At 43.5% G+C, this 24,760-nt stretch overlaps 1 protein-coding gene across 1 annotated transcript in view; it reads left to right on the forward strand.

Moving 5' to 3' along the window:
- The first annotated feature begins 4,258 nt into the window (after nt 1-4,258).
- The window catches only part of LOC120989484 (protein mono-ADP-ribosyltransferase PARP14-like), a 142,578-nt gene continuing 122,076 nt past the window's right edge, over nt 4,259-24,760 (forward strand). The window contains exons 1-3 of the mRNA XM_040417611.1: nt 4,259-4,486; nt 10,139-10,233; nt 23,234-23,261. Of these exons, the coding sequence (XP_040273545.1) occupies nt 4,276-4,486; nt 10,139-10,233; nt 23,234-23,261 (334 nt within the window). The 5' untranslated portion in view covers nt 4,259-4,275. The remainder of the gene's footprint in view (nt 4,487-10,138; nt 10,234-23,233; nt 23,262-24,760) is intronic.

Raw genomic sequence — 24,760 nt, forward strand, 5'->3', positions numbered from 1 at the left:
GAAAACACAACATACACACCCCTCACACTAAAGGTTTACACATTTTTTACATCCCAATAAAATAAAAATGGCCCGTCCGTTCCAACTAGTATACTCAGCTGAAGAGGTATACACCATCCTTGCCTCCAATACTGAGTCTGCCAGTGAGGGAGAAGAGTATGCCACTTTACTCTACTCCTCTACCCCCTCATCATCCACATCCCCTTATGAGGGACCCTCTAGAAGTCACCCCAGGGTAGCATTGGAGGCAGCCCCACCCCCTGACAATTATCAGCCCCAAATTCCGGATTTTGAGGGCAGCTCCGGAATACAGATAGACTGTGCAGGCTTCACTGAACTAGATTTTTTAAAAATATTCTCAGAATTTAATGGTGGCTCAAACCAATTTATACGCCCAACAATTCATTGCTTAGAACCCTACTTCGGCATACACTAGATCCCTAGGATGGACCCCAGTAAGTGCATCAGAGATGATGAAGTTTTAGGGACTCGTGCTGCATATGGGCATTGTAAAGAAGCCAAACGTTAGACAATATTGGAGTTTGGACATTTTCTATCAGACTCCAATTTACAGTAACACCATGACCCGGAAGCAATTTGAGTCAATTTGGAAATTCCTATACTACAACGACAAATGCTCAGTGCTCCCCCAAAACGACCCGAAATTTGACCATATGTTCAAGGTTAGGCCTGTCATTGACCACTTTAACACCAAGTTTGCTGAGGTGTACAAGCCAGATAAAAATGTCTGTGTAGATGAGTCCCTATTACTTTTCAAAGGGAGGATTAGATTCCGCCAGTAGCTGCCTAGCAAACGGGCAAGGTATGGCATAAATATTGACAAACTTTGTGAGAGTAGCTCGGAGTACACCCACAAGTTCCGCATTTACGAAGGGAAATATTCCCAGATAGAACCCCCAGAATGCCCCCCCCCATCCTAGGAGTTAGTGAGAAGATCGTGTGGGACTTACTGCACCCACTGCTGGATAAGGGTTACCACCTCTATGTGGATATCTATTATACCAGCATACCCCTATTCATGTCCCTAACTGCCAGAGAGGCCTCCCTAGATCCCTGGTAGGGCAACCACTGAGAATGGGTGAAAGTAGGGCTCTCCTCCATGAGAACATGCTGGTGGTTACGTACAAGGACAAGAGGGACGTCCTTGTACTGACCAACATTCACACTAACACCAGCTCCTCTTCTCCTGTATGAGGTACCACAACCACTTCCCTGAAACCAGTTTGTATTCTGGCCTACAACAGGCACATGATAGGGGTGGATCTTTTAGATCAACTTTTGAAGCCCTACAGTGCCAAACGAAAAATGAAAGTCTGGTACAAAAAGCTGGCCGTACACATACAGACGTACAATGTGTAAGTGCTATTTCAATCTGCAGGCCACACAGGAACTTTCCTTCAGTTCCAAGAGGTGATTATCAAGGCCCTAATTTTTCAAAGCCAGGCCGGGGAGGGTCCCAGTATTTCAGGAAGTCATGGTGCCTGTGTTGTACCAGGGCAACATTTTCCAGGTCAAGTCCCCCAGATAGCAAGGAAGGGAAGGACCCAAAAAAGATGCAGGATGTGTTCCAAAAGGGGGATAAGGAAAGACACCAATTACCACTGTGAAACCTGCCCTGAAAAACCTGGCCTGTCCATTCAGGAGTGTTTTAAAATCTACCACTCATCCATGGAATATTAATTTAATTTCATCCTTGATGTACCCTGTAGTTTTACCACCTTATACAGTATCTCTGATTTAGTCTGCATAGCTTACATATCCACTTTTCACCAACCACTACATATTAATTTCTGTGAAACACCTGTTAGGTCAAAAGTACCCTTTCCACCCCTTAAAATGTTTGTACGGGGGTGCACTTTCCAAAATGGGGTCACTTCTTGGGGTTTTTAATTTCTGGGGACCTCCGGAATTTTTTAAATGTGACATGGCACCTAAAATCAATGTCTGCCAATTCAGGTCAGCAAAATCCATATTTTGCTGTTTGACTCCAGTTCCCTGCTGTGTGCCCATACATCATTTATTGAGCACATATGGTGTGGTGCCGTATTCGGGGGGAAATTGGGAACAAAATGTGGGGTGCATTTATCCTGTTACCATTTGAGAAAGTGAAAAATGTTGGTGTAAATCAACTTTTTCTAGAAAAAAAAATGCAATTTTTCATTTTCACTGCGAAGTGTTTCCTAATTCTAGGAAACACCTTTGAGGTCAAACTGCTCACTACACACTTTGAAAGATTCCATTAGGGGTGTAGTTTCCAAAATTGCATCACTTTTTGGGGGTTTCCACTGTAGGGCCACCTCAGGGTGTCATCATATGCGACATAGCTCCCAATTTCCATCCCAGCTAAATCGGCTCTCCTAAAGCCATATGGTGCTCCTTCCACTCTGAAGCCTTCTCCTATACATCAGTTTTTGAGCACATATGGGGTGTTTCTGTAAACTCCAGGACCAGGGTAATAGATTTTGAGTTTTGTTTGGCTGTTAACCCTTGATGTGCTGCAGAAAAAATGGATTCAAATTTTAAATCTGCTAAAAAAAAGGGAAATTTTGAAATTTTATTCCTATTTTCCTTTAATTCTCGTGGGACACCTAAAGGGTTAACAAAGTTTGTAAATCAGTTTTGAATAGCTTGAGGGGTGTAGTTTCTAAAATGGGGTGATTTATGGGTGGTTTCTAATATGCAAGCCACAAAAAGTGACTTCATAACTGAACTGGTCCTTAAAAAATTTGGTTTTGGATTCTTTTTTTTTTTTTTAAGATTTGCTTCTAAACTTCTACCTTCTAAAGTCTCAAAAAAATAAAATGTCATTTTCAAAATGATCTAAACATGAAGTAGACAGATGGGAAGTGTAAAGTAATAACTATTTTGGGAGGTATTACTATCTATTTTAAAAGTAGAGAAATAGAAAATTGGAACTTTGCACATTTTTCAATTTTTTTTGTAAATTTGGTATTTTTTGTAAATAAAAAAGAAATATTTTGAATCAAATTTACCACTGTCATGAAGTACAATAAGTGGCAATAAAACAATCTCAGAATGGCCTGTATAAGTAAAGTTATTACCATATAAAGTAACATGTCAGATTTGCTAAAAATGGCGTGGTCCTTAAGGTGAAAAATGGCAGGGTCCTGAAGTGGTTAAAGTCTCCCACTGCAGCTGCAGTCAGTCATTGGCCTAACAATTTTCCCCATCATCCATTTATTTTTTTTACGGAAAAAATAATTATTACACTGGATAACCACAACAGTGACATTTCAGCTACATTTATTTGACCTATAATTACTGTAGATGACACTTCGGCATGCACGTAAGGCACCGGCCACAGTGGGCCAAAATGGAATCAGGATATAATTGTAAATATTTTTGATTGTGTTCAGTGGGTTTGAGGAAGAAATAGGGATCTATTTCGAAACGCGTCTGGAATCGATGGGATATTCATAAAGAGTCCGAAATTTTAAGCATGGCCATGCAACAATGAAAGATACCAAGGAAATTACTTACTGAAACGAACGAAAGAAAACCGACTGGTGGTCGACTTTATTAACGGCTGGCTACTGATAGCAATCTATAATCACAAGATCGAAGCTTCACTGCGATGTTTAGCCGAGATTGAAGAGTCTGTATTATGCGAAAGAAAAAGTAACAGCTCATCTTGCGATAATTGAAGCGATCTTACGGAGTTCCGATTTTATGACGTCAGTAGGGAACTACACTCTGCCGTTTGCATTTGATTGAATTGACCCCGAGGTAAGCGCTCTTACATGTGGGGCGCCACAGAGTTGCGCTTTAAATAGTGAGTACCCTACTCATCATACTATGAGACTGTTTGCTATGGATTTTGCATATTAGGTATTATTTTCATAAGTACGGGACATTATCCATTTTCTCCAATTACCTGCATCTTATGGACTTGACACATGAGATAGTCCATCCATTATCTCATCCATCCCACTATTACGTGTATGTATGCTTTTATGTTTTAATAAATTGCACTATTTTACATTATTGGTTCTTTGCGGGAACCCATATGTTTGAGTGCCGGTCCAATACTATTTCATTTTACTGTTTTTGAAGGGGTGATTCATTTTGGACATTGGCACCTATCCGTGTATATAGAGAGTGAGCCGTCCCTCCCATTACTATTCATTCACTTGATCTGCTTTTATGTAGTATTTCCTTCCTTGCTTTTTGCTCAGTAAATTTCCAGCCTGATGCTTTCACTTTCATTTGCTGACTTGCTCTGATCGACTGTGGATGTCTTATTATGACCTATGTAAAACGAATATGAATAACATGGATAAGATTTCTTATTCCATAGCTGTTAAGAGCAGCAAGGAACTGAGTGAAAAGCAAGAAAAAGAACTAAAGCATTATTTTTCTTTGAGGAAAAAGTCTAATGGAGGAGAATGTGAAGTGAACAAGCTGGGCCCTTCCTTGTACAGAGTCAGCTATCAGAAGAAGGAAGGTAAGACATGTTAGTACTTGTAGTCATCAAAACCAGGATCTTGATTAGAAACCCCATGGTTAGCAGAAGGAAGAAATTGATAAGTTGGGAATAATTTAGGAAGCATAACTTCATTCGACATGTAAAATCTATAAAGGAGCATTATTACTTCAATATAAATTTTTGAATGTAATTTGATAGTTCTTTTGTATTCATTTTTTCAGTGTTCCATTTTGTTCTTGTATTAAAGCTTTTTCACAAGAAGCCAGGTAGTTAGGGCTGGGCCCTTCTAATATTTCCTGATAAAGTGCTTCAGTGATGTTTCTGGATCGCGGACCCCATTCAAGTAAATGGGTCCGCGATTCGCATGCGGCTGCCGCAATTTGCGGTCGGCAGCACGGGCCCGGCCAGCACGCGGTCGTGTGCATGAGCCCAAACAGAGCAGCAAATAGGCCAAAAAATTTGTACAAGTATGTGCACATATTAAACCTCAGACACACAGCCATAGTTTTGGTCCACATCCGATCTGCATTTTTTGCGGATCAGGCACAGACTCATTCATTTCAATGAAGCCACAAAAGATGCAGACAGCACACCCGTGTGTTATCCGCATCTGTATGTTCATTCCGCGGCCCCGCAAAAAAATATATGTCCTATTCTTGTCTGTTTTGCAGACAAATGGTCCGGTTTTCAGAAAATAGTGACACAAAAAACATGATTTATTTTTCACTAATACTTTCATTGTATAAGACTGGAATAAAATTAAAGAAATATACATATTAGGTATTGCTACGTCTGTAATGACCTGCTCTATAAAAAATCACATGATCTACCCCCTCAGGTGAACGCTGTTAAAAAAATAATAAATAAAAACTGTGCCAAAATAGCAATTTTTTGGTCACCTTGCCTGAAAAAAGTGTCATATTGAATGATCAAAAAAATCATATGTACCGAAAAATGGTACCAATAAAAATGTAAGCTCTTCCTGCAAAAAAAGAGCCCCTGCACAAGATGATGAAAATGGAGACACAAAAACATTATTTTTATTTTCAACAATGCTTTATTAGGTAAAACTGAAACAAAAAAATTTAAAATGCACATATTTGGTATTTTCCTGTCCGTATCAACCTACTCTATAAAAAGAACACATGATCTATCCTGTCAGGAAAACTCCGTAAAAAACAAAACAAAAAAAACCTGTGCCACAACAGCCATTTTTGGTTTACCGTATTTTTCGCCCTATAAGACGCACCGGCCCATAAGACGTACCTAGGTTTTTGTGGAGGAAAATAAGAAAAAAAACATTTTTAACCAAAAGGTGTGCTTTTGGTGGGTTTGGAACTAATGGTGGTCTGTGGATGGCACTATTACTGGGGATCTGTGAAGGACACTGTTATGGGGGGATCTGTGGATGACGGACACCCTTAAGGGGGCATCTGTGGATGACGGACACTGTTATGGGGGGATCTGTGGATGACGGACACCCTTAAGGGGGCATCTGTGGATGACGGACACTGTTATGGGGGGATCTGAGGATGACGGACATTGTTATGGGGGGATCTGTGGATGACGGACACTGTTATGGGGGGATCTGTGGATAACGGACACTGTTATGGGGGATCTGTGGATGACGGACACTGTTATGGGGGATCTGTGGATGACTGACACTGTTATGGGGGATCTGTGGATGACGGACACTGTTATGGGGGGATCTGTGGATGACGGACATTGTTATGGGGGGATCTGTGGATGACAGACACTGTTATGGGGGGATCTGTGGATAACGGACACTGTTATGGGGGGATCTGTGGATGACAGACACTGTTATGGGGGATCTGTGGATGACTGACACTGTTATGGGGGATCTGTGGATGACGGACACTGTTATGGGGGGATCTGTGGATGACGGACACTGTTATGGGGGGATCTATGGCTGGCACTGTTACAGGGGGGGATCTGTGGATGGCACTGTTATATATGTGCCATCCACAGACCCCCCACCCCATAACAGTGCCATCCACAGACCCCCCCAGCCCATAACAGTGCCATCCACAGACCCCCCCAGCCCATAACAGTGCCATCCACAGACCCCCCCAGCCCATAACTGTGCCATCCACAGATGTCCCCCCATAAAAATGTCATCCACAGACGTACCTAGGTTTTTGTGGAGGAAAATAAGAAAAAAAACATTTTTAACCAAAAGGTGTGCTTTTGGTGGGTTTGGAACTAATGGTGGTCTGTGGATGGCACTATTACTGGGGATCTGTGAAGGACACTGTTATGGGGGGATCTGTGGATGACGGACACCCTTAAGGGGGCATCTGTGGATGACGGACACTGTTATGGGGGGATCTGTGGATGACGGACACCCTTAAGGGGTCATCTGTGGATGACGGACACTGTTATGGGGGGATCTGAGGATGACAGACATTGTTATGGGGGGATCTGTGGATGACGGACACTGTTATGGGGGGATCTGTGGATAACGGACACTGTTATGGGGGATCTGTGGATGACGGACACTGTTATGGGGGATCTGTGGATGACTGACACTGTTATGGGGGATCTGTGGATGACGGACACTGTTATGGGGGGATCTGTGGATGACGGACATTGTTATGGGGGGATCTGTGGATGACAGACACTGTTATGGGGGGATCTGTGGATAACGGACACTGTTATGGGGGGATCTGTGGATGACAGACACTGTTATGGGGGATCTGTGGATGACTGACACTGTTATGGGGGATCTGTGGATGACGGACACTGTTATGGGGGGATCTGTGGATGACGGACACTGTTATGGGGGGATCTATGGCTGGCACTGTTACAGGGGGGGATCTGTGGATGGCACTGTTATATATGTGCCATCCACAGACCCCCCACCCCATAACAGTGCCATCCACAGACCCCCCCAGCCCATAACAGTGCCATCCACAGACCCCCCCAGCCCATAACAGTGCCATCCACAGACCCCCCCAGCCCATAACTGTGCCATCCACAGATGTCCCCCCATAAAAATGTCATCCACAGATCCCCACACAGCTCCAGTATACTAATATAAAATGTCTTATTCAATTAAGTTATTAAACATGCCCCCCAACTCCTAATAGTACCGTACATCCTAACCGCTTCAGTACAACGCAGGCAGGCCGGGCGGCCGGCGCGTCACTCACTGACGTCACTTGCCTGAGCCGCCTGCTTCATTCATAAAGTAGGCGGCACAGGCACGTGACATCAGGGAGTTACGCTGCCGCCCGCCCGGCCTGCCTGCATTCTACTAAAGCGGATGTACGGTACTATTAGGAGTGGGGGGGCATGTTTAATAACTATTAATTGAATAAGACATTTTATATTAGTATATTGGAGCGGCGGGGCTACAGTACACTGACTGAACCGCCCTGCCGCTATTGCCGGCCCCCAGCTCCTCCTCCCAGTCCCTTCCCCGCTCGCTCGTACATCGCAGCTTGCGATGTAAAACTGCTAGCATTCGCCCCAAAAAAATTGCGTCTTATGGGGCGAAAAATACGGTACCTTACCTCACAAAAAGCGTATTATTGAGCGAACAAAGTCATATGTACCCCAAATAGTACCAATAAAACTGTCACCTCATCCCGTAGATTACAAAATGGGGTCACTTTTTGGGAGTATCTTCTGTAGGGGTGCATCAGGGGGGCTTTAAATCCGACATGGCAACTTAAAATTATCCCAGCGACATCTGCTCTTCAAAATCTATATGGTGCTCCTTTCCTTCTGCTCCCTGTCGTGTGCCCATAAATTTGTGGTGTTTCTGTAAACTGCAGAATCAGGGAAATAAATATTAAGTTATGTTTCGCTATTAACCCTTGCTGTGTTACAGGCAAAATAGATTAAAATAGAAAATCTGCAAAAAAAAGTGAAATTTTTAAATTTCACTTCCATTTTCCCTTCATTCTTGTGGACCACCTAAAGGGTTAACAAAGTTTGTAAAATCAGTTTTCAATAACTTGAAGGGTGTGGTTTCTAGTATGTAAGCCCCACCAAGTGACTTCATAACTGAACTGGTCCTTATACAAGTGGGTTTTGAAACAAAAATAAAAAATGCAAGAATTACTTCTAAAATTCTAAGGCCCCTTTCACACAAGCGAGTTTTCCGTGTGGGTGCAATGCGTGACGTGAACGCCTAGCTCCTGCACTAAATCCTGGTGATGGATCATGTGACGGACCATGTGATGAACGTAGTGACGTCATCAAAGGTCCTATTCCTCACAGAACAAGACAGAAGAGATACCGAACAAGTGGATTAAGGTGAGTTAAATTATTTTTTATTTTATTTTTAACCCCTCCAGCCCTATTGTACTATGCATTCTGTATTCAGAATGCTATTATTTTCCCTTATAACCATGTTATAAGGGAAAATAATAAAGATCGGGTCCCCATCCCGATCGTCTCCTAGCAATCGTGCGTGAAAATCGCACCGCATCCGCACTTGCTTGCGGATGCTTGCGATTTTCACGCAGCCCCATTCACTTCTATGGGGCCTGCGTTGCGTGAAAAACGCACAAAATAGAGCTTGCTGCGATTTTCACGCAACGCACAAGTGATGCGTGAAAATCACGGCTCATGTGCACAGCCCCATAGAAATGAACGGGTCCGGATTCAGTGCGGGTGCAATGCGTTCAACTCACGCATTGCACCCGCGCGGAAAACTCGCCCGCATGAAAGGGGCCTAAAGGGGTTTTCAAGTATATAGGAACAAGCCATCTCATAGAAGTGACTGGCCTGTAGTTACTCACCGCTGCGCTGTAAACAATGAATGGAAGGCTGCGCTGGCATGAGCGCTGCCTTCTCTTCAAACAGCTGATCGGCAATGGTGCCAGGTGTTGTAAACCCGCCGATCTGATATTGATGACCTGTCCTAAGGATAGATCATCAATATTAAAATCTGGGAAAACCCCTTTAACATTACCCTTTGAGCCCCGGAGTTTTTATTAATTTTTGCGTTTTCATTTTTCACTCTCTGCCTTTCTGGGGACAATAACTTTTATTTTTATGTTCACATGTCCAGCAAAAATAAGCCCTCATGTGGCTAAGTTGCACTTTCTAATGTCACCATTTAATATTGCATGCAATGTAGTGGGGAGCTAGAAAACAATTCCAAATGGGGTGCAATTGGAAAAAGACGCAATTCCACAACAGTTTTATGGAGTTGTTTTTTTACGGCGTTCACTATGCTGTAAAACAGTTACTTTCATTCTCCAGGTCAGGATGATTACAGCGATACCACATACTGTATGTATACTTTTTCTTGCGTTTTAATACTGGAAAAAAAAAAATTAGAATTTTTTTTTCTGAACCCTATAACTTTTTGTACTTATGTGTACGGAGCTGTGGGAGGGCTTATTTTTAGCGGGCGATCTGTACTTTTCAACAATATAATTTATTGGGGTGTGTACAACTTTTGTGTACAATGTTTTGATCACTTTTTATTTCATTTTCTGAGCCGTCTCACAAAAAATTTACAGCAGTATGCACAATACCAAGCATTGACTGAATTGGACCAGAAAAATGAGTTGAGTTTGTTGTAGAAGGCTCAAGTGACCCTCTGAATACTGATTTGCTAAAATGTTATTTAATTAAGACAAAAATCTTTGCTTTCTCTTTAACATTCTTTATTATTATTTTTTTTTATAGTGAAGGAGAGAGTGCTAAATCATAAAGACCACAGAATAGAGTCTGAGGGAGAGTTAATACAATTTACTGTTCAGGAAGAGGAAGAAAATGACCAGGTAAGGTGGAAGGGGTTTTCCAGTCTAAAATAAGTATATATGTCAAAAAGTTTAATATGTATTGAACTGTCATTTTGTAATATAATTTACTTACCCGTGTAGACTATATCTGCAGATCAGAACTTCAGTACTCCATAAACAAGACAGAGTTTTCACCAACCTCACATCCTCTTCTTCTGTCATCTAATCCAGAGTGCATCACTAGGCAATGCTCAAATCCTTTCCACAGTCATGGCTACGTACCCTATATTAAGAGCACATGCACCATTATTAGGCCACATGCACAAAACGGCATGATCCACATTTTTTGTGGATCGCACATGGACCTATTAATTTCTATGTGTCCACAAAAAATACAGATTTCACGTAGATGTCATCCGTGTGCTGTCTCATCTGTGTTGCTATTCCACAAGATGTAGAACACGTCCTATACTTGTCTGTTTTCGAACAAGAATTGCCATGTTCTAATGCTGTGAGAAAATTGTGGAATGCACATACCGTAGCTGGTATCCGTATTTTACAAATCCGTGGTTTGTGAACCGGAAAACGGATATTGTTGTTTGCATGAGGCCTTAGTGAAAGGATTCTGACACTGCATAATAACTGCCCATGTGATGTCTGTGGAAGGTGCCAGAGTTTCGATCTCCAGATACAGACCACACAGGTAAGTAAAGTACAGTATATCACAAAACAGCGGTTGGATACATATTAAAATTGTTGACCTATATGTATTTTAGACTGCAAAATTCCTTTAAATACCAATGGACAAACAGTCCTCCATTTTTTCAGAGCATACAAAATGGTGCTGAACTAGCTACAATAAGCCCCATTTCAAAACTGTGCTCATCAACTGGTTCACATAACTATGTAAACTCTAGATACTATATAAGTAATTTAAAGCTGTTCTCTACCTAAATGTATTTATACAAAATTATGGTTAATTTAACACTAGGACACATAGGGGAAATTTATCATGAGGGTAATATTTGAAGTCAAGTTTGCTTGAGTCTGCTTTGGAGTGCTTTGCACAAAATGTATTAAAAATTGCATGTTTGTTACATTTGATGCATCTTTAAATCACTTATTTAGAAATGCTATTCTAATGTTTCTATGCCACCTCCCTTCTGGAGTGAGTTTGCAATTTTTTTTTATGACCTATTAAAACTGTTGCAGTAATAAAACTGTAGCGAAACTCATTAACCTCTTAAGGACATAGGGCGTACAGGTACGCCCTTGTGCCCTGGTACTTAAGGACACAGGGCGTACCTGTACCTGCGCGGCGGGCGGTGATCGGAACCCCGTGCCTGCTCAAATCATTGAGCAGGCACTTGGGGCAAATGCGCCGGGGTCCGGTGACCCCCCCATGTATGCGATCGCAGAAAACCGCAGGTCAATTCAGACCTGCGGTTTTCTGCGTTTCCGGGTTGTTAGGGTCTCTGAAGACCCGATAACCCGGAACAGGATGGTGATGGTGGTGTGATTTCACCCCACCAATCACCATCCAGCGATCCTCAGTGGTGATGGTGACATCACCACTCAGGATCGCTTTCTGATTGGTCTGTAGGCGGTCCGGCGGCAAATTCAAAAGAGGCAGGCGCTCCTCTCCTCCTCCTTTTGTGTTCCGGAGCCGGAGGAGAGAGGAGCTGCCTGCACGTGTGTCTGCCATCGCTCCCAGCACCCCCCATCAGGTACATAGGGACAGCACAGGGAAAGTTTGGTTTAGACAGGGAAAAAAAAGGGAAAGTTAGTTTCTGAACTTTTCTAAACTTTGATTGCATCACAGCTGTGTGACCCTAGACCCCCCAGGGGTGCTGCCACTTGCCCCCCCACACCCCCTGCCCCCCCCCCCAGCTTTTTTGGGGTGCATTTTTTTTTTTTTTTTGTGTACGCTGACTGTGGCCGGCACTTAGTGTCCGACCACTGTTAGCGCATCTCACACCCCACCGCTGATCAACTTCGGACGGTTGATCAGCGGTTTTGAATTTTTTCCCCCACATTTTTTGCCCTTTTTTTTGTTAGTTTATTTTTTATTTTTTATGTTAGTTTTAGGGTGAGTTCGTGAACACCCGTGCCCCCACACACACCCACACAAAATAAAGAGTTACACACACGCACATATACACGCAGACACACACTCCCCTATGGCCCGCCGGACGTTCTCGGCCGAGGAGGCATACGCCCAGCTTGCCTCCGACTCCGAGAGTCCCAGTGAGGATGAGGATGACCCCACATTCCTGTTGTCATCCGCATCCTCCTCATCATCTAGCGATGATGATGAGCCCCCAAGGCGGCGGAGACGCCGCCAGGCGGAGCAAGGGGACCGCCATGTTAGGGACCCTGTGGCCCACACTAGTACGAGCAGCTCTGGGGCTCGTACTGGTTTCCCGGCCCACCAGTTAAATCCACCGGAGCCCCCTGCCGGTGAACTTGTCTGGTGTAGCCCAGAGCGATACGAGCCCGTGATTCCTGATTTTGTAGGCCAATCAGGAATCCAGATTTCCACAGTGGGCTACACTGAATATGACTTTTTTTGTCATTTTTTCAGTGACCCACTGGTAAATCTGATGGTGGAGCAGACGAATCTGTACGCCCAACAGTTCGTCGCTCAACACCCGGGCTCCTTTTTGGCCAGACCCGGTGGCTGGACGCTGGTCAGTGCAGCCGAAATGAGGATATTTTGGGGCCTCGTGCTGCATATGGGCCTGGTCAAAAAACCCAGTGTCAGGCTGTACTGGAGTGGGGACGTCCTATACCAGGCTCCACTTTACAGTACAGCCATGACACGCTCCCGGTTTGAGGCCATCCGGAAATGTCTGCATTATTCCGATAATGCAGCATGTCCCCCCCGAGGTGATCCTGCCCATGACCGTCTGTATAAGATACGGCCGGTCATCGATCACTTTGGGGCCAAATTCATGGAGGCCTATGTACCTGGAAGGGAGGTCGCGGTTGATGAGTCTCTCATTGCGTTCAAGGGGAGACTCATTTTCCGCCAGTATGTGCCCTCCAAGCGGGCGAGGTATGGCGGGAAGCTATACAAAATTTGTGAGAGTACCTCAGGGTACACTTACAAATTTTGTGTGTACGAGGGGCGAGATTCCCGGATTCAACCCCCAGAATGTCCCCCCACTCTGGGTGTTACCGGGAAACTTGTGTGGGACCTTATGTACCCACTGCTGGATAAGGGTTACCACCTTTACGTGGATAACTTTTATACCAGTATCCCCTTGTTCCAGTCCCTTGCCGCCAGATCCACGTCCACTTGTGGGACCGTGCGGAAAAATCAACGCGGCCTCCCTGCCCACCCCCTCCAGGTACCTATCCCCAGGGGTGAGACCCGTGCCCTTACCACTGGAAACCTGTTGCTGGTCAGGTATAAGGACAAGAGGGATGTCCTTATGCTGTCCACAATTCATGGTAACGGCATCACCCCTGTCCCTGTGCGAGGTACCGCGGCAACGGTCCTCAAGCCCGATTGTTTCGTCGCCTACAATCGGTATATGGGAGGAGTTGATCTCTCTGATCAAGTCCTCAAGCCATATAATGCCATGCGCAAAACCCGGGCATGGTACAAAAAAGTTGCGGTCTACTTGGTGCAGGTTGCCATGTACAACTCTTTTGTACTATCCCGAAGCGCTGGCAGCACAGGGACATTCCTCCAGTTCTATGAGGCAGTCCTCAAGGCCCTGATCTTTTCGGACCGGGAAAGAGCAGGCCGGAGTACCTCGGGAACTGTAGGTGCCTGGATCGTCCCTGGCCAACACTTTCCAGGTGTGGTCCCCCATACTGGAAAGAAGGGACGAACCCAAAAAAAGTGCAGAGTGTGTCGCAGGAGGGGGATACGGAAGGACACGACTACTCAGTGCGACACGTGCCCCGATCATCCGGGCCTCTGCATTGACGGTTGCTTCAGGGAGTATCACACTTCCATGGAGTACTAAATTTATATCCCAATTTAGCACTGACATCGGATAAAAAAAATTGGTTCCCAGACTTGAGACACCCAAAAAAACTAAAATAATTTATTAAAAGTAGACATATTAGGTATCGCCGCATCGGTAATAATCTCCTCTATAAAACTACCCCATGACCTAACCCCCCAGATTAACACGGTCAAGGGGAAAAAAAAAAAAACTGCAAAAAAAGTTTTTTTTTGTCACCTTACATAATAAAAAGTTTAATAGCAAGCGATCAAAAGTCATATAGCCCCCAAAATAGTGCCAATAAAACCGTCCGCTCATCCCGCAAAAAAATGAGCCCCCACATGAGATAAATGGATAAAAAAAAATTAAAAGAAATGACCCTTAGACTTTAGAGATACCCAAAAAAAATTTGTATCAAAAAAGATAATATAGTCTAAAACCCCCCAGATTAACACGGTAAAAAAAAAAATAGGTGCAAAAAAAGATTTTTTTTGTCACCTTACATAACAAAAAGTTTAATAGCAAGCGATAAAAAAGTCATATAGCCCCCAAAATAGTGCCAATAAAACCGTGCGCTCATCCCGCAAAAAATGAGCCCCCACATGAGATAATTGGATAATTTTTTTTTTTTAAAATGACCCTTAGGCTCAGTTCAGACCTGAGCGTTTTACAGCGCGTTCCTACGCGCTGTAAAACGCTCAACAAGGAGAAACCAATGCTTCCCTATGGGAATGGTTCTCACCTGGGCGTTTTACAGCGCGTACGATCGTGCTGTAAAACGCCCGACGCTCAAACAAGTACAGGAGCGTTTTTTTGGGCGCTTGTCGCGCGTTCCCGTACATAGACTTTCGGGAACGCGCGACACTGTGTGTACGCTTGTCTCTGTATGCGCGATTGTAAACGCCCGTACAATCGCGCATACAGAGCGCTCCTTTCAGAACGCTCAGGTCTGAACTGAGCCTTAGACTTTAGAGATTTAGACTTATTAGGTATTGCCGCGTCCGTAAGAATCTCCTCTATAAAAATATCCCATTACCTAACCCCCCAGATTAACACGGTTAAAAAAAAAAAAAAAAACGGTGCCAAAACCGCTATTTTTGGCACTTTTCCATTTCAATCCGTTTTTTCCTGTAACAAAACAAGGGTTAACAACCAAACAAAACTTAATATTTATTACCCTGATACTGCAGTTTACAGAAACACCACATTTGTGGTCGTAAACTGCTGTATCAGTAAAAGGGAGGCCGCAAAAGGAAAGGACCGACATGGTTTCTGGAAGGCCGATTTTGATGGCCTTTTTTATTGACACCATGTCCCTTTTGAAGCCCCCCTGATGCACTCTAGAGTAAAAACTCCCCAAAACTGACCCCATCTAAGAAACTACACCCCTCAAGGTATTCAAAATTGATTATACAAACTTTATTAACCCTTTAGGTGTTCCTCAACAGTTAATGGCAAATGGAGATGAAATTTCAGAATTTCAATTTTTGGTAACCTTGCCTCACAAAAATGTAATATAGAGCAACCAAAAATCATATTTACCCTAAAAATAGTCCCCAAAAAAATGCCACCTTATCCCGTAGTTTCCAAAATGGGGTCACTTTTAGGGAGTTTCTACTCCAGGGGTGCATCAGAGGGGTTGAAACAGGACACGGTGTAAATAAACCAGTCCATAAAAATCAGCCCTCCAAAAACCAAACGGCGCACCTTTCACTCTACGCCCCGCTGTGTGGCCGTACAGTAGTTTACGGCCACATATTGGGTGTTTCTGTAAACGGCAGAGTCAGGGCAATAAAGATACAGTCTTGTTTGGCTGTTAACCCTTGCTTTGTTAGTGGAAAAAATGGGTTAAAATGGAAAATAGGGCAAAAAAATTAATTTTTCAAATTTCATCCCCATTTGCCAATAACTCTTGTGCAACACCTAAAGGGTTAACAACGTATATAAAATCAGTTTTGAATACCTTGAGGGGTGTAGTTTCTTAGATGGGGTCATTTTTGGGTGGTTTCTATTATGTAAGCCTCGCAAAGTGACTTCAGACCTGAACTGGTCCCTAAAAATTTAGTTTTTGTAAATTGCTGAAAAATTTCAAGATTTGCTTCTAAACTTCTAAGCCTTATAACATCCCCAAAAAATAAAATATCATTCCCAAAATAATTCAAACATAAAGTAGACATATGGGAAATGTAAAGTCATCACAATTTTTGGGGGTATTACTATGTATTACAGAAGTAGAGAAACTGAAACTTTGAAATTTGCAAATTTTTCAAATTTTTCGTTAAATTAGGTATTTTTTGGTGCAAAAAAAATATTTTTTTTTACTTCATTTTACCAGTGTCGTGAAGTACAATATGTGACGAAAAAATAATCTCAGAACGGCCTGGATAAGTCAAAGCGTTTTAAAGTTATCAGCACTTAAAGTGACTCTGGTCAGATTTGCAAAAAATGGCCTGGTCCTAAGGTGTAAAAAGGCTGTGTCCTTAAGGGGTTAAAGGGAATGTGTCACCTATTGTTTAAATCACATTTAAACCAGTTACAAAACCAAAACAAACAGTAGTCATTCACAATTAACCCTTAGCATACCGGAGGGTTTTTTTAAAAAATTTTTTTTTACTTTTTTAACGATTTTTAAGCTCGTATTTGAGCCTACAAAGTCCTTTTTTTTCTATTCTGAACAATCATGGATTGTACAGAATGGCTCATTTCTTATGTTGGCCTGCCACCTGCTGGCCAAAATAAGAATTGCAGCTTCAATACCCTGGGTCTTTTCAGAAAGACTCAGCCCATTAAATTCAATTATCTGCATCCTCATTGGTCACAGAGGATGCAGGTAAGAATTTTCACCCTTTAGATGCCATGATCTCACTTTGATCATGGCATCTAAAGGCTTTAACCACCTCAGCCCCCCTAGCTTAAACACCCTTAATGACCAGGCCACTTTTTACACTTCTGACCTACACTGCTTTCATCATTTATTGCTCGGTCATGCAACTTACCACCCAAATGAATTTTACCTCCTTTTCTTCTCACTAATAGAGCTTTCATTTGGTGGTATTTCATTGCTGCTGACATTTTTACTTTTTTTGTTATTAATCGAAATTTAAAGATTTTTTTGCAAAAAAATGCCATTTTTCACTTTCAGTTGTAAAATTTTGCAAAAAAAACGACATCCATATATAAATTTTTCGCTAAATTTATTGTTCTACATGTCTTTGATAAAAAAAAAATGTTTGGGTAAAAAAAAATGGTTTGGGTAAAAGTTATAGCGTTTACAAACTATGGTACAAAAATGTGAATTTCCGCTTTTTGAAGCAGCTCTGACTTTCTGAGCACCTGTCATGTTTCCTGAGGTTCTACAATGCCCAGACAGTAGAAAAACCCCACAAATGACCCCATTTCGGAAAGTAGACACCCTAAGGTATTCGCTGATGGGCATAGTGAGTTCATAGAACTTTTTATTTTTTGTCACAAGTTAGCGGAAAATGATGATTTTATTTTTTTTTTCTTACAAAGTCTCATATTCCACTAACTTGTGACAAAAAATAAAAACTTCCATGAACTCACTATGCCCATCACGAAATACCTTGGGGTGTCTTCTTTCCAAAATGGGGTCACTTGTGGGGTAGCTATACTGCCCTGGCATTTTAGGGGCCCAAATGCGTGCGAAGTAGTTTGAAATCAAAATCTGTAAAAAATGGCCGGTGAAATCCGAAAGGTGCTCTTTGGAACGTGGGCCCCTTTGCCCACCTAGGCTGCAAAAAAGTGTCACACATCTGGTATTGCCGTACTCAGGAGAAGTTGGGCAATGTGTTTTGGGGTGTCATTTTACATATACCCATGCTGGGTGAGAGAAATATCTTGGCAAAAGACAACTTTCCCATTTTTTTTATACAAAGTTGGCATTTGACCAAGATATTTATCTCACCCAGCATGGGTATATGTAAAATGACACCCCAAAACACATTGCCCAACTTCTCCTGAGTACGGCGATACCAGATGTGTGACACTTTTTTGCAGCCTAGGTGGGCAAAGGGGCCCACATTCCAAAGAGCACCTTTCGGATTTCACAGGTCATTTTTTACAGATTTTGATTTCAAACTACTTACCACACATTCGGGCCCCTAGAATGCCAGGGCAGTATAACTACCCCACAAGTGACCCCATTTTGGAAAGAAGACACCCCAAGGTATTCCGTGAGGGGCATGGCGAGTTCCTAGAATTTTTTATTTTTTGTCACAAGTTAGCGGAAAATGATGATTTATTTTTTATTTATTTTTTTCTTACAAAGTCTCATATTCCACTAACTTGTGACAAAAAATAAAAACTTCCATGAACTCACTATGCCCATCACGAAATACCTGGGGGTGTCTTCTTTCCAAAATGGGGTCACTTGTGGGGTAGTTATACTGCCCTGGCATTTTAGGGGCCCGAATGCGTGAGAAGTAGTTTGAAATCAAAATCTGTAAAAAATGGCCGGTGAAATCCGAAAGGTGCTCTTTGGAATGTGGGCCCCTTTGCCCACCTAGGCTGCAAAAAAGTGTCACACATCTGGTATCACCGTACTCAGGAGAAGTTGGGCAATGTGTTTTGGGGTGTCATTTTACATATACCCATGCCGGGTGGGATAAATATCTCGGTCAAATGCCAACTTTGTATAAAAAAATGGGAAAAGTTGTCTTTTGCCAAGATATTTCTCTCACCCAGCATGGGTATATGTAAAAAGACACCCCAAAACACATTGCCCAACTTCTCCTGAGTACGGTGATACCAGATGTGTGACACTTTTTTGCAGCCTAGGTGGGCAAAGGGGCCCACATTCCAAAGAGCACCTTTCGGATTTCACCGGCCATTTTTTACAGATTTTGATTTCAAACCACTTCTCACGCATTCGGGCCCCTAAAATGCCAGGGCAGTATAACTACCCCACAAGTGACCCCATTTTGGAAAGAAGACACCCCAAGGTATTTCGTGATGGGCATAGTGAGTTCATGGAAGTTTTTATTTTTTGTCACAAGTTAGTGGAATATGAGACTTTGTAAGAAAAAAAAAAAAATCATCATTTTCCGCTAACTTGTGACAAAAAATAAAAAATTCTAGGAACTCGCCATGCCCCTCACGGAATACCTTGGGGTGTCTTCTTTCCAAAATGGGGTCACTTGTGGTGTAGTTATACTGCCCTGGCATTCTAGGGGCCCTAATGTGTGGTAAGTAGGTAAATGACCTGTGAAATCCTAAAGGTGCTCTTTGGAATGTGGGCCCCTTTGCCCACCTAGGCTGCAAAAAAGTGTCACACATGTGGTATCGCCGTATTCAGGAGAAGTTGGGCAATGTGTTTTGGGGTGTCTTTTTACATATACCCATGCTGGGTGAGAGAAATATCTCGGCAAAAGACAACTTTTCCCATTTTTTATACAAAGTTGGCATCTGACCAAGATATTTATCTCACCCAGCATGGGTATATGTAAAATGACACCCCAAAACACATTGCCCAACTTCTCCTGAGTACGGCGATACCAGATGTGTGACACTTTTTTGCAGCCTAGATGCGCATTCCTTTTATGAGGGCATTTTTAGACATTTGGATCCCAGACTTCTTCTCACGCTTTAGGGCCCCTAAAATGCCAGGGCAGTATAAATACCCCACATGTGACCCCATTTTGGAAAGAAGACACCCCAAGGTATTCAATGAGGGGCATGGCGAGTTCATAGAAATTATTTTTTTTGGCAGAAGTTAGCGGAAATTGATTTATTTTTTATTTTTTTCTCCAAGGTCTCCCTTTCCACTAACTTGGGACAAAAATTTCAATCTTTCATGGACTCAATATGCCCCTCACGGAATACCTTGGGGTGTCTTCTTTCCGAAATGGGGTCACATGTGGGGTTTTTATACTGCCCTGGCATTCTAGGGGCCCTAAAGCGTGAGAAGAAGTCTGGAATATAAATGTCTAAAAAATTTTACGCATTTGGATTCCGTGAGGGGTATGGTGAGTTCATGTGAGATTTTATTTTTTGACACAAGTTAGTGGAATATGAGACTTTGTAAGAAAAAAAATATATATTTCCGCTAACTTGGGCCAAAAAAATGTCTGAATGGAGCCTTACAGGGGGGTGATCAATGACAGGGGGGTGATCAGGGAGTCTATATGGGGTGATTACCCCCCTGTCATTGATCACCCCCCTGTAAGGCTGCATTCAGATGTCCGTATGTGTTTTGCGGATCCGATCCATGTATCCGTGGATCCGTAAAAAACATACGGACATCTGAATGCAGCCTTACAGGGGGGTGAGCAATGACAGGGGGGTGATCAATGACAGGGGGGTGATCAGGGAGTCTATATGGGGTGATCACCCCCCTGTCATTGATCACCCCCCTGTAAGGCTGCATTCAGATGTCCGTATGGGTTTTGCGGATCCGATCCATGTATCCGTGGATCCGTAAAAAACATACGGACATCTGAATGCAGCCTTACAGGGGGGTGAGCAATGACAGGGGGGTGATCAATGACAGGGGGGTGATCAGGAAGTCTATATGGGGTGATCACCCCCCTGTCATTGATCACCCCCCTGTAAGGCTGCATTCAGATGTCCGTATGTGTTTTGCGGATCCGATCCTTGTATCAGTGGATCCGTAAAAATCATACGGACATCTAAATGCAGCCTTACAGGGGGGTGAGCAATGACAGGGGGGTGAGCAATGACAGGGGGGTGAGCAATGACAGGGGGGTGATCAGGGAGTCTATATGGGGTGATCACCCCCCTGTAAGGCTGCATTCAGATGTCCGTATGTGTTTTGCGGATCCGGTCCATGTATCCATGGATGCGTAAAAAACATACGGAGATCTGAATGCAGCCTTACAGGGGGGTGAGCAATGACAGGGGGGTGATCAATGACAGGGGGGTGATCAGGGAGTCTATATGGGGTGATCACCCCCCTGTCATTGATCACCCCCCTGTAAGGCTGCATTCAGATGTCCATATGTGTTTTGCGGATCCGGTCCATGTATCCATGGATGCGTAAAAAACATACGGAGATCTGAATGCAGCCTTACAGGGGGGTGAGCAATGACAGGGGGGTGATCAATGACAGGGGGGTGATCAGGGAGTCTATATGGGGTGATCACCCCCCTGTCATTGATCACCCCCCTGTAAGGCTGCATTCAGATGTCCGTATGTGTTTTGCGGATCCGATCCATGTATCAGTGGATCCGTAAAAATCATACGGACGTCTGAATGGAGCCTTACAGGGGGGTGATCAATGACAGGGGGGTGATCAGGGAGTCTATATGGGGTGATCACCCCCGTCATTGATCACCCCCCTGTAAGGCTCCATTCAGATGTCCGTATGTGTTTTGCGGATCCGATCCATGTATCAGTGGATCCGTAAAAATCATACGGACGTCTGAATGGAGCCTTACAGGGGGGTGATCAATGACAGGGGGGTGATCAGGGAGTCTATATGGGGTGATCAGGGGTTAATAAGTGGTTAATAAGTGACAGGGGGGGGTGTAGTGTAGTGTGGTGCTTGGTGCTACATATTACTGAACTACCTGTGTCATCTGGTGGTCGATCCAAACAAAAGGGACCACCAGAGGACCAGGTAGCAGGTATATTAGACGCTGTTATCAAAACAGCGTCTAATATACCTGTTAGGGGTTAAAAAAATCGCATCTCCAGCCTGCCAGCGAACGATCGCCGCTGGCAGGCTGGAGATCCACTCGCTTACCTTCCGATCCTGTGAACGCGCACGCCTGTGTGCGCGCGTTCACAGGAAATCTCGGCTATCGCGAGAGGACGCGTATATACGTCCAGGAGGAATCAATCAACCAACCACCTCCAGGACGCGTCGCTGCGTTCGGCGGTCCGGAGGTGGTTAATGACTGCGGTCGGCATTTTTGCCATTGTGGTCATTAGCCGCGGGTCTCTGCTGTTTGAAACAGCGGAGACCGGCCATGGCGCTTGCTGCACGCGTGAGCAGGCGCCATGTACGGTGCTGGTAGCGAGCGGGTTAACAGATCATATTTGGTTGTCTCTCAAGAGGTCGAATTGAAAACATGCATGGTGTCAAGCCTTTGCAATCCAGGGTTACAGTATTCTCTATGTGCTAAAAATGACATGACAACCTTATTCTGTGGGTCAGTACAATTACAGGGATCCACAATTTATAAAGTTTCTATTATGTTTTACTATTTTTAAGAAAAACCCTTTCAAAATAGTTTTTTTTATGCCATGCCATATTCGAACACCCATAACCTTTTTATATTTCTATCTAAAGAGCTACAGTATATGAGAGCTTTTTTACCAAGGAGTCCTGTACTTTTTTTTATTGGTACCACTTTTCATAAAAAAATTTCTTGGAGTGACCTGCATTCACCACATATTATTAGTTAAACATATTTGGAAGTAGCGATACCAATCCGGTGTTTTTTTGTTTATTTTTTTATATAAAATTTGGATGGTGATTTTAATTCAGAATATTTTTTTTAAATATTTTTAAGAATGTTAATTTTTTTATTTGCTGTATTTATTAGTCCCCTTAGGGGACTTTAACATGTGATTCTTTGATCACTTATACAGTAGTATACAGTAGCATACTGTTGCTGCTGATTCTTGCTGTCTTCCTTTTAAGCATTGCCTTCATAAAGCCTCAGTCTGCCATAGCAACTGATTGGAACCCTGCAAATTCACTGCGGGAGTCCGATCTAATGTCAGAGGGAGTCCCCTCCCTCTGTCCAACCTTTCAGATGCCACATTGACTGCAGCATCTTAGGGGGTTAAAATGACTGGAATTGGAGTTCTGCCATTTCAGTCATTGCAGCCAGGTATCAACTGTATTAGACACTGAGCACTTGTCATGTGTGGAGCAGGGTCAGCTCCTCAGCCTGCTCGATACATTTCTCATGCGTATATGATGGATATATCCATCATTCATTGTTAAGGGGCTAAACAATTTATATTTTTGTCTTTCTAGTTAGCCCTATTTCTTGTCTTGAAAACATCACAACAAATGTATTAATAGTCAAGAAGTAGACACATAAGAATTAAACTAGCTGACATACTTTATTTTATTTAATTTGCAGACAAATGTGCATTCCCAAGAAATGTCTGGTAAGTAAGACCCAGGAGCTTTATTAATTAGTTTAAATGCATTTTGCAACATATAGACTGCAGTTTTTATTTTAAAATATAGAACATGTAGAGCTTAGTCATTGTGTAATTAAAGGTTGAGGTGGCTATATCTCAATTTTCTTTGCATAATTAAATATTATGTTAAAAAATTCAGAATATTGTATTACATTATATGTTTTAGCCTAAAGAATTTGGATGTACACTGAACTAAAATATAAACGCTTTCGGTTTTGCTCCCATTTTGCATAAGCTGAACTCAAAGATCTGAAGCATTTTCTATATACACAAAAGACCCATTACTCTCAAATATCGTTCACAAATCTGTGTTAGTGAGCACTTCTCCTTTGCCGAGATAATCCATCCCACCTCACAGGTGTGGGATATCAAGGTGCTGATTAGACAGCATGAATATGCCTTAGACTGCCCACAATAAAAGACCACTCTGAAATGTGCACAGTTTTGCCTTACTGGGGGGGGGGGGGGTGTCAGAAAACCAGCCAGTATCTGGTGTGGCCACCATGTGCCTCACACAGTGCAACACAGCTCCGTCGCATAGAGTTGATCAGGTTGTTGATTGTGGCCTGTGGAATGTTGGTCCACTCCTCTTCAATAGCTGTGCAAAGTTGTAGAATATTGGCACGAACTGGAACACGCTGTCGAATACGCCGATCAAGAGCATCCCAAACTATCACGGCTGAGGATGGGGGAAATCCTCAGCCGTGCGCTGCCATGTGCTGTAGGCCTACTCGGCCAGGAGAACAGGATAGGGAGCAGGTCACCTCCTACAGCGTCCCTACCCTGACCCTAACTCCTAACTGCATGGGCCGACCTTAAAGGTAGGAGGACCCATGCGCAGGAACCTCGGATCCCTAACTCACCCTCCGTCCGGTCCCTGCGCTAGGAGTCAGGATAAGACGACCTACTCCTCCTAGGCACGGAGGAGCAGGAGTCTCAATGGCCAAGCTGTTGGGAAAAGGGGAACTCATACAGCCTTACGGGAATGACAGGCGAACTATTAGTTCCACCAACCTGTCACAGCCTTGCTGACTGGATCCCTGCGCAAACAGGAATCCAGAACCGTAAGCTGCACCAAACACATAGAAAGATCCCAACAGAACATAACATACAACATCAACACACAGCAGACATAAACATAAGGACAATATCTTTATGACCACAGGGGTGGCTCTCACTGGCAGATAGTAACACAGGAGACTGCTCCAGCAAGCATGGCTGAAACAACCCACAGAGCCATGCTAACAGTGAGGCTATATAGGCCAGGAAGCGACACCCCACAGTCGGACACACCCAGTGACACACACACACACTGGGAAGGAAGTTAACCCTTCCAACACCCGGGAAGGGAAAACACAACATTAAAGGGAAAGTGTCCAACAGTAGCAACCCACTGTGGTTGTTGCCGCTGGCCACGACATGGGTGGCAACCGTGTCCTGGGGAATAGCCCAGAGCCCGGGAC

Source organism: Bufo bufo, chromosome 2, assembly GCF_905171765.1.
Source record: "Bufo bufo chromosome 2, aBufBuf1.1, whole genome shotgun sequence".
NCBI classification, from domain to species: Eukaryota; Metazoa; Chordata; class Amphibia; order Anura; family Bufonidae; genus Bufo; species Bufo bufo.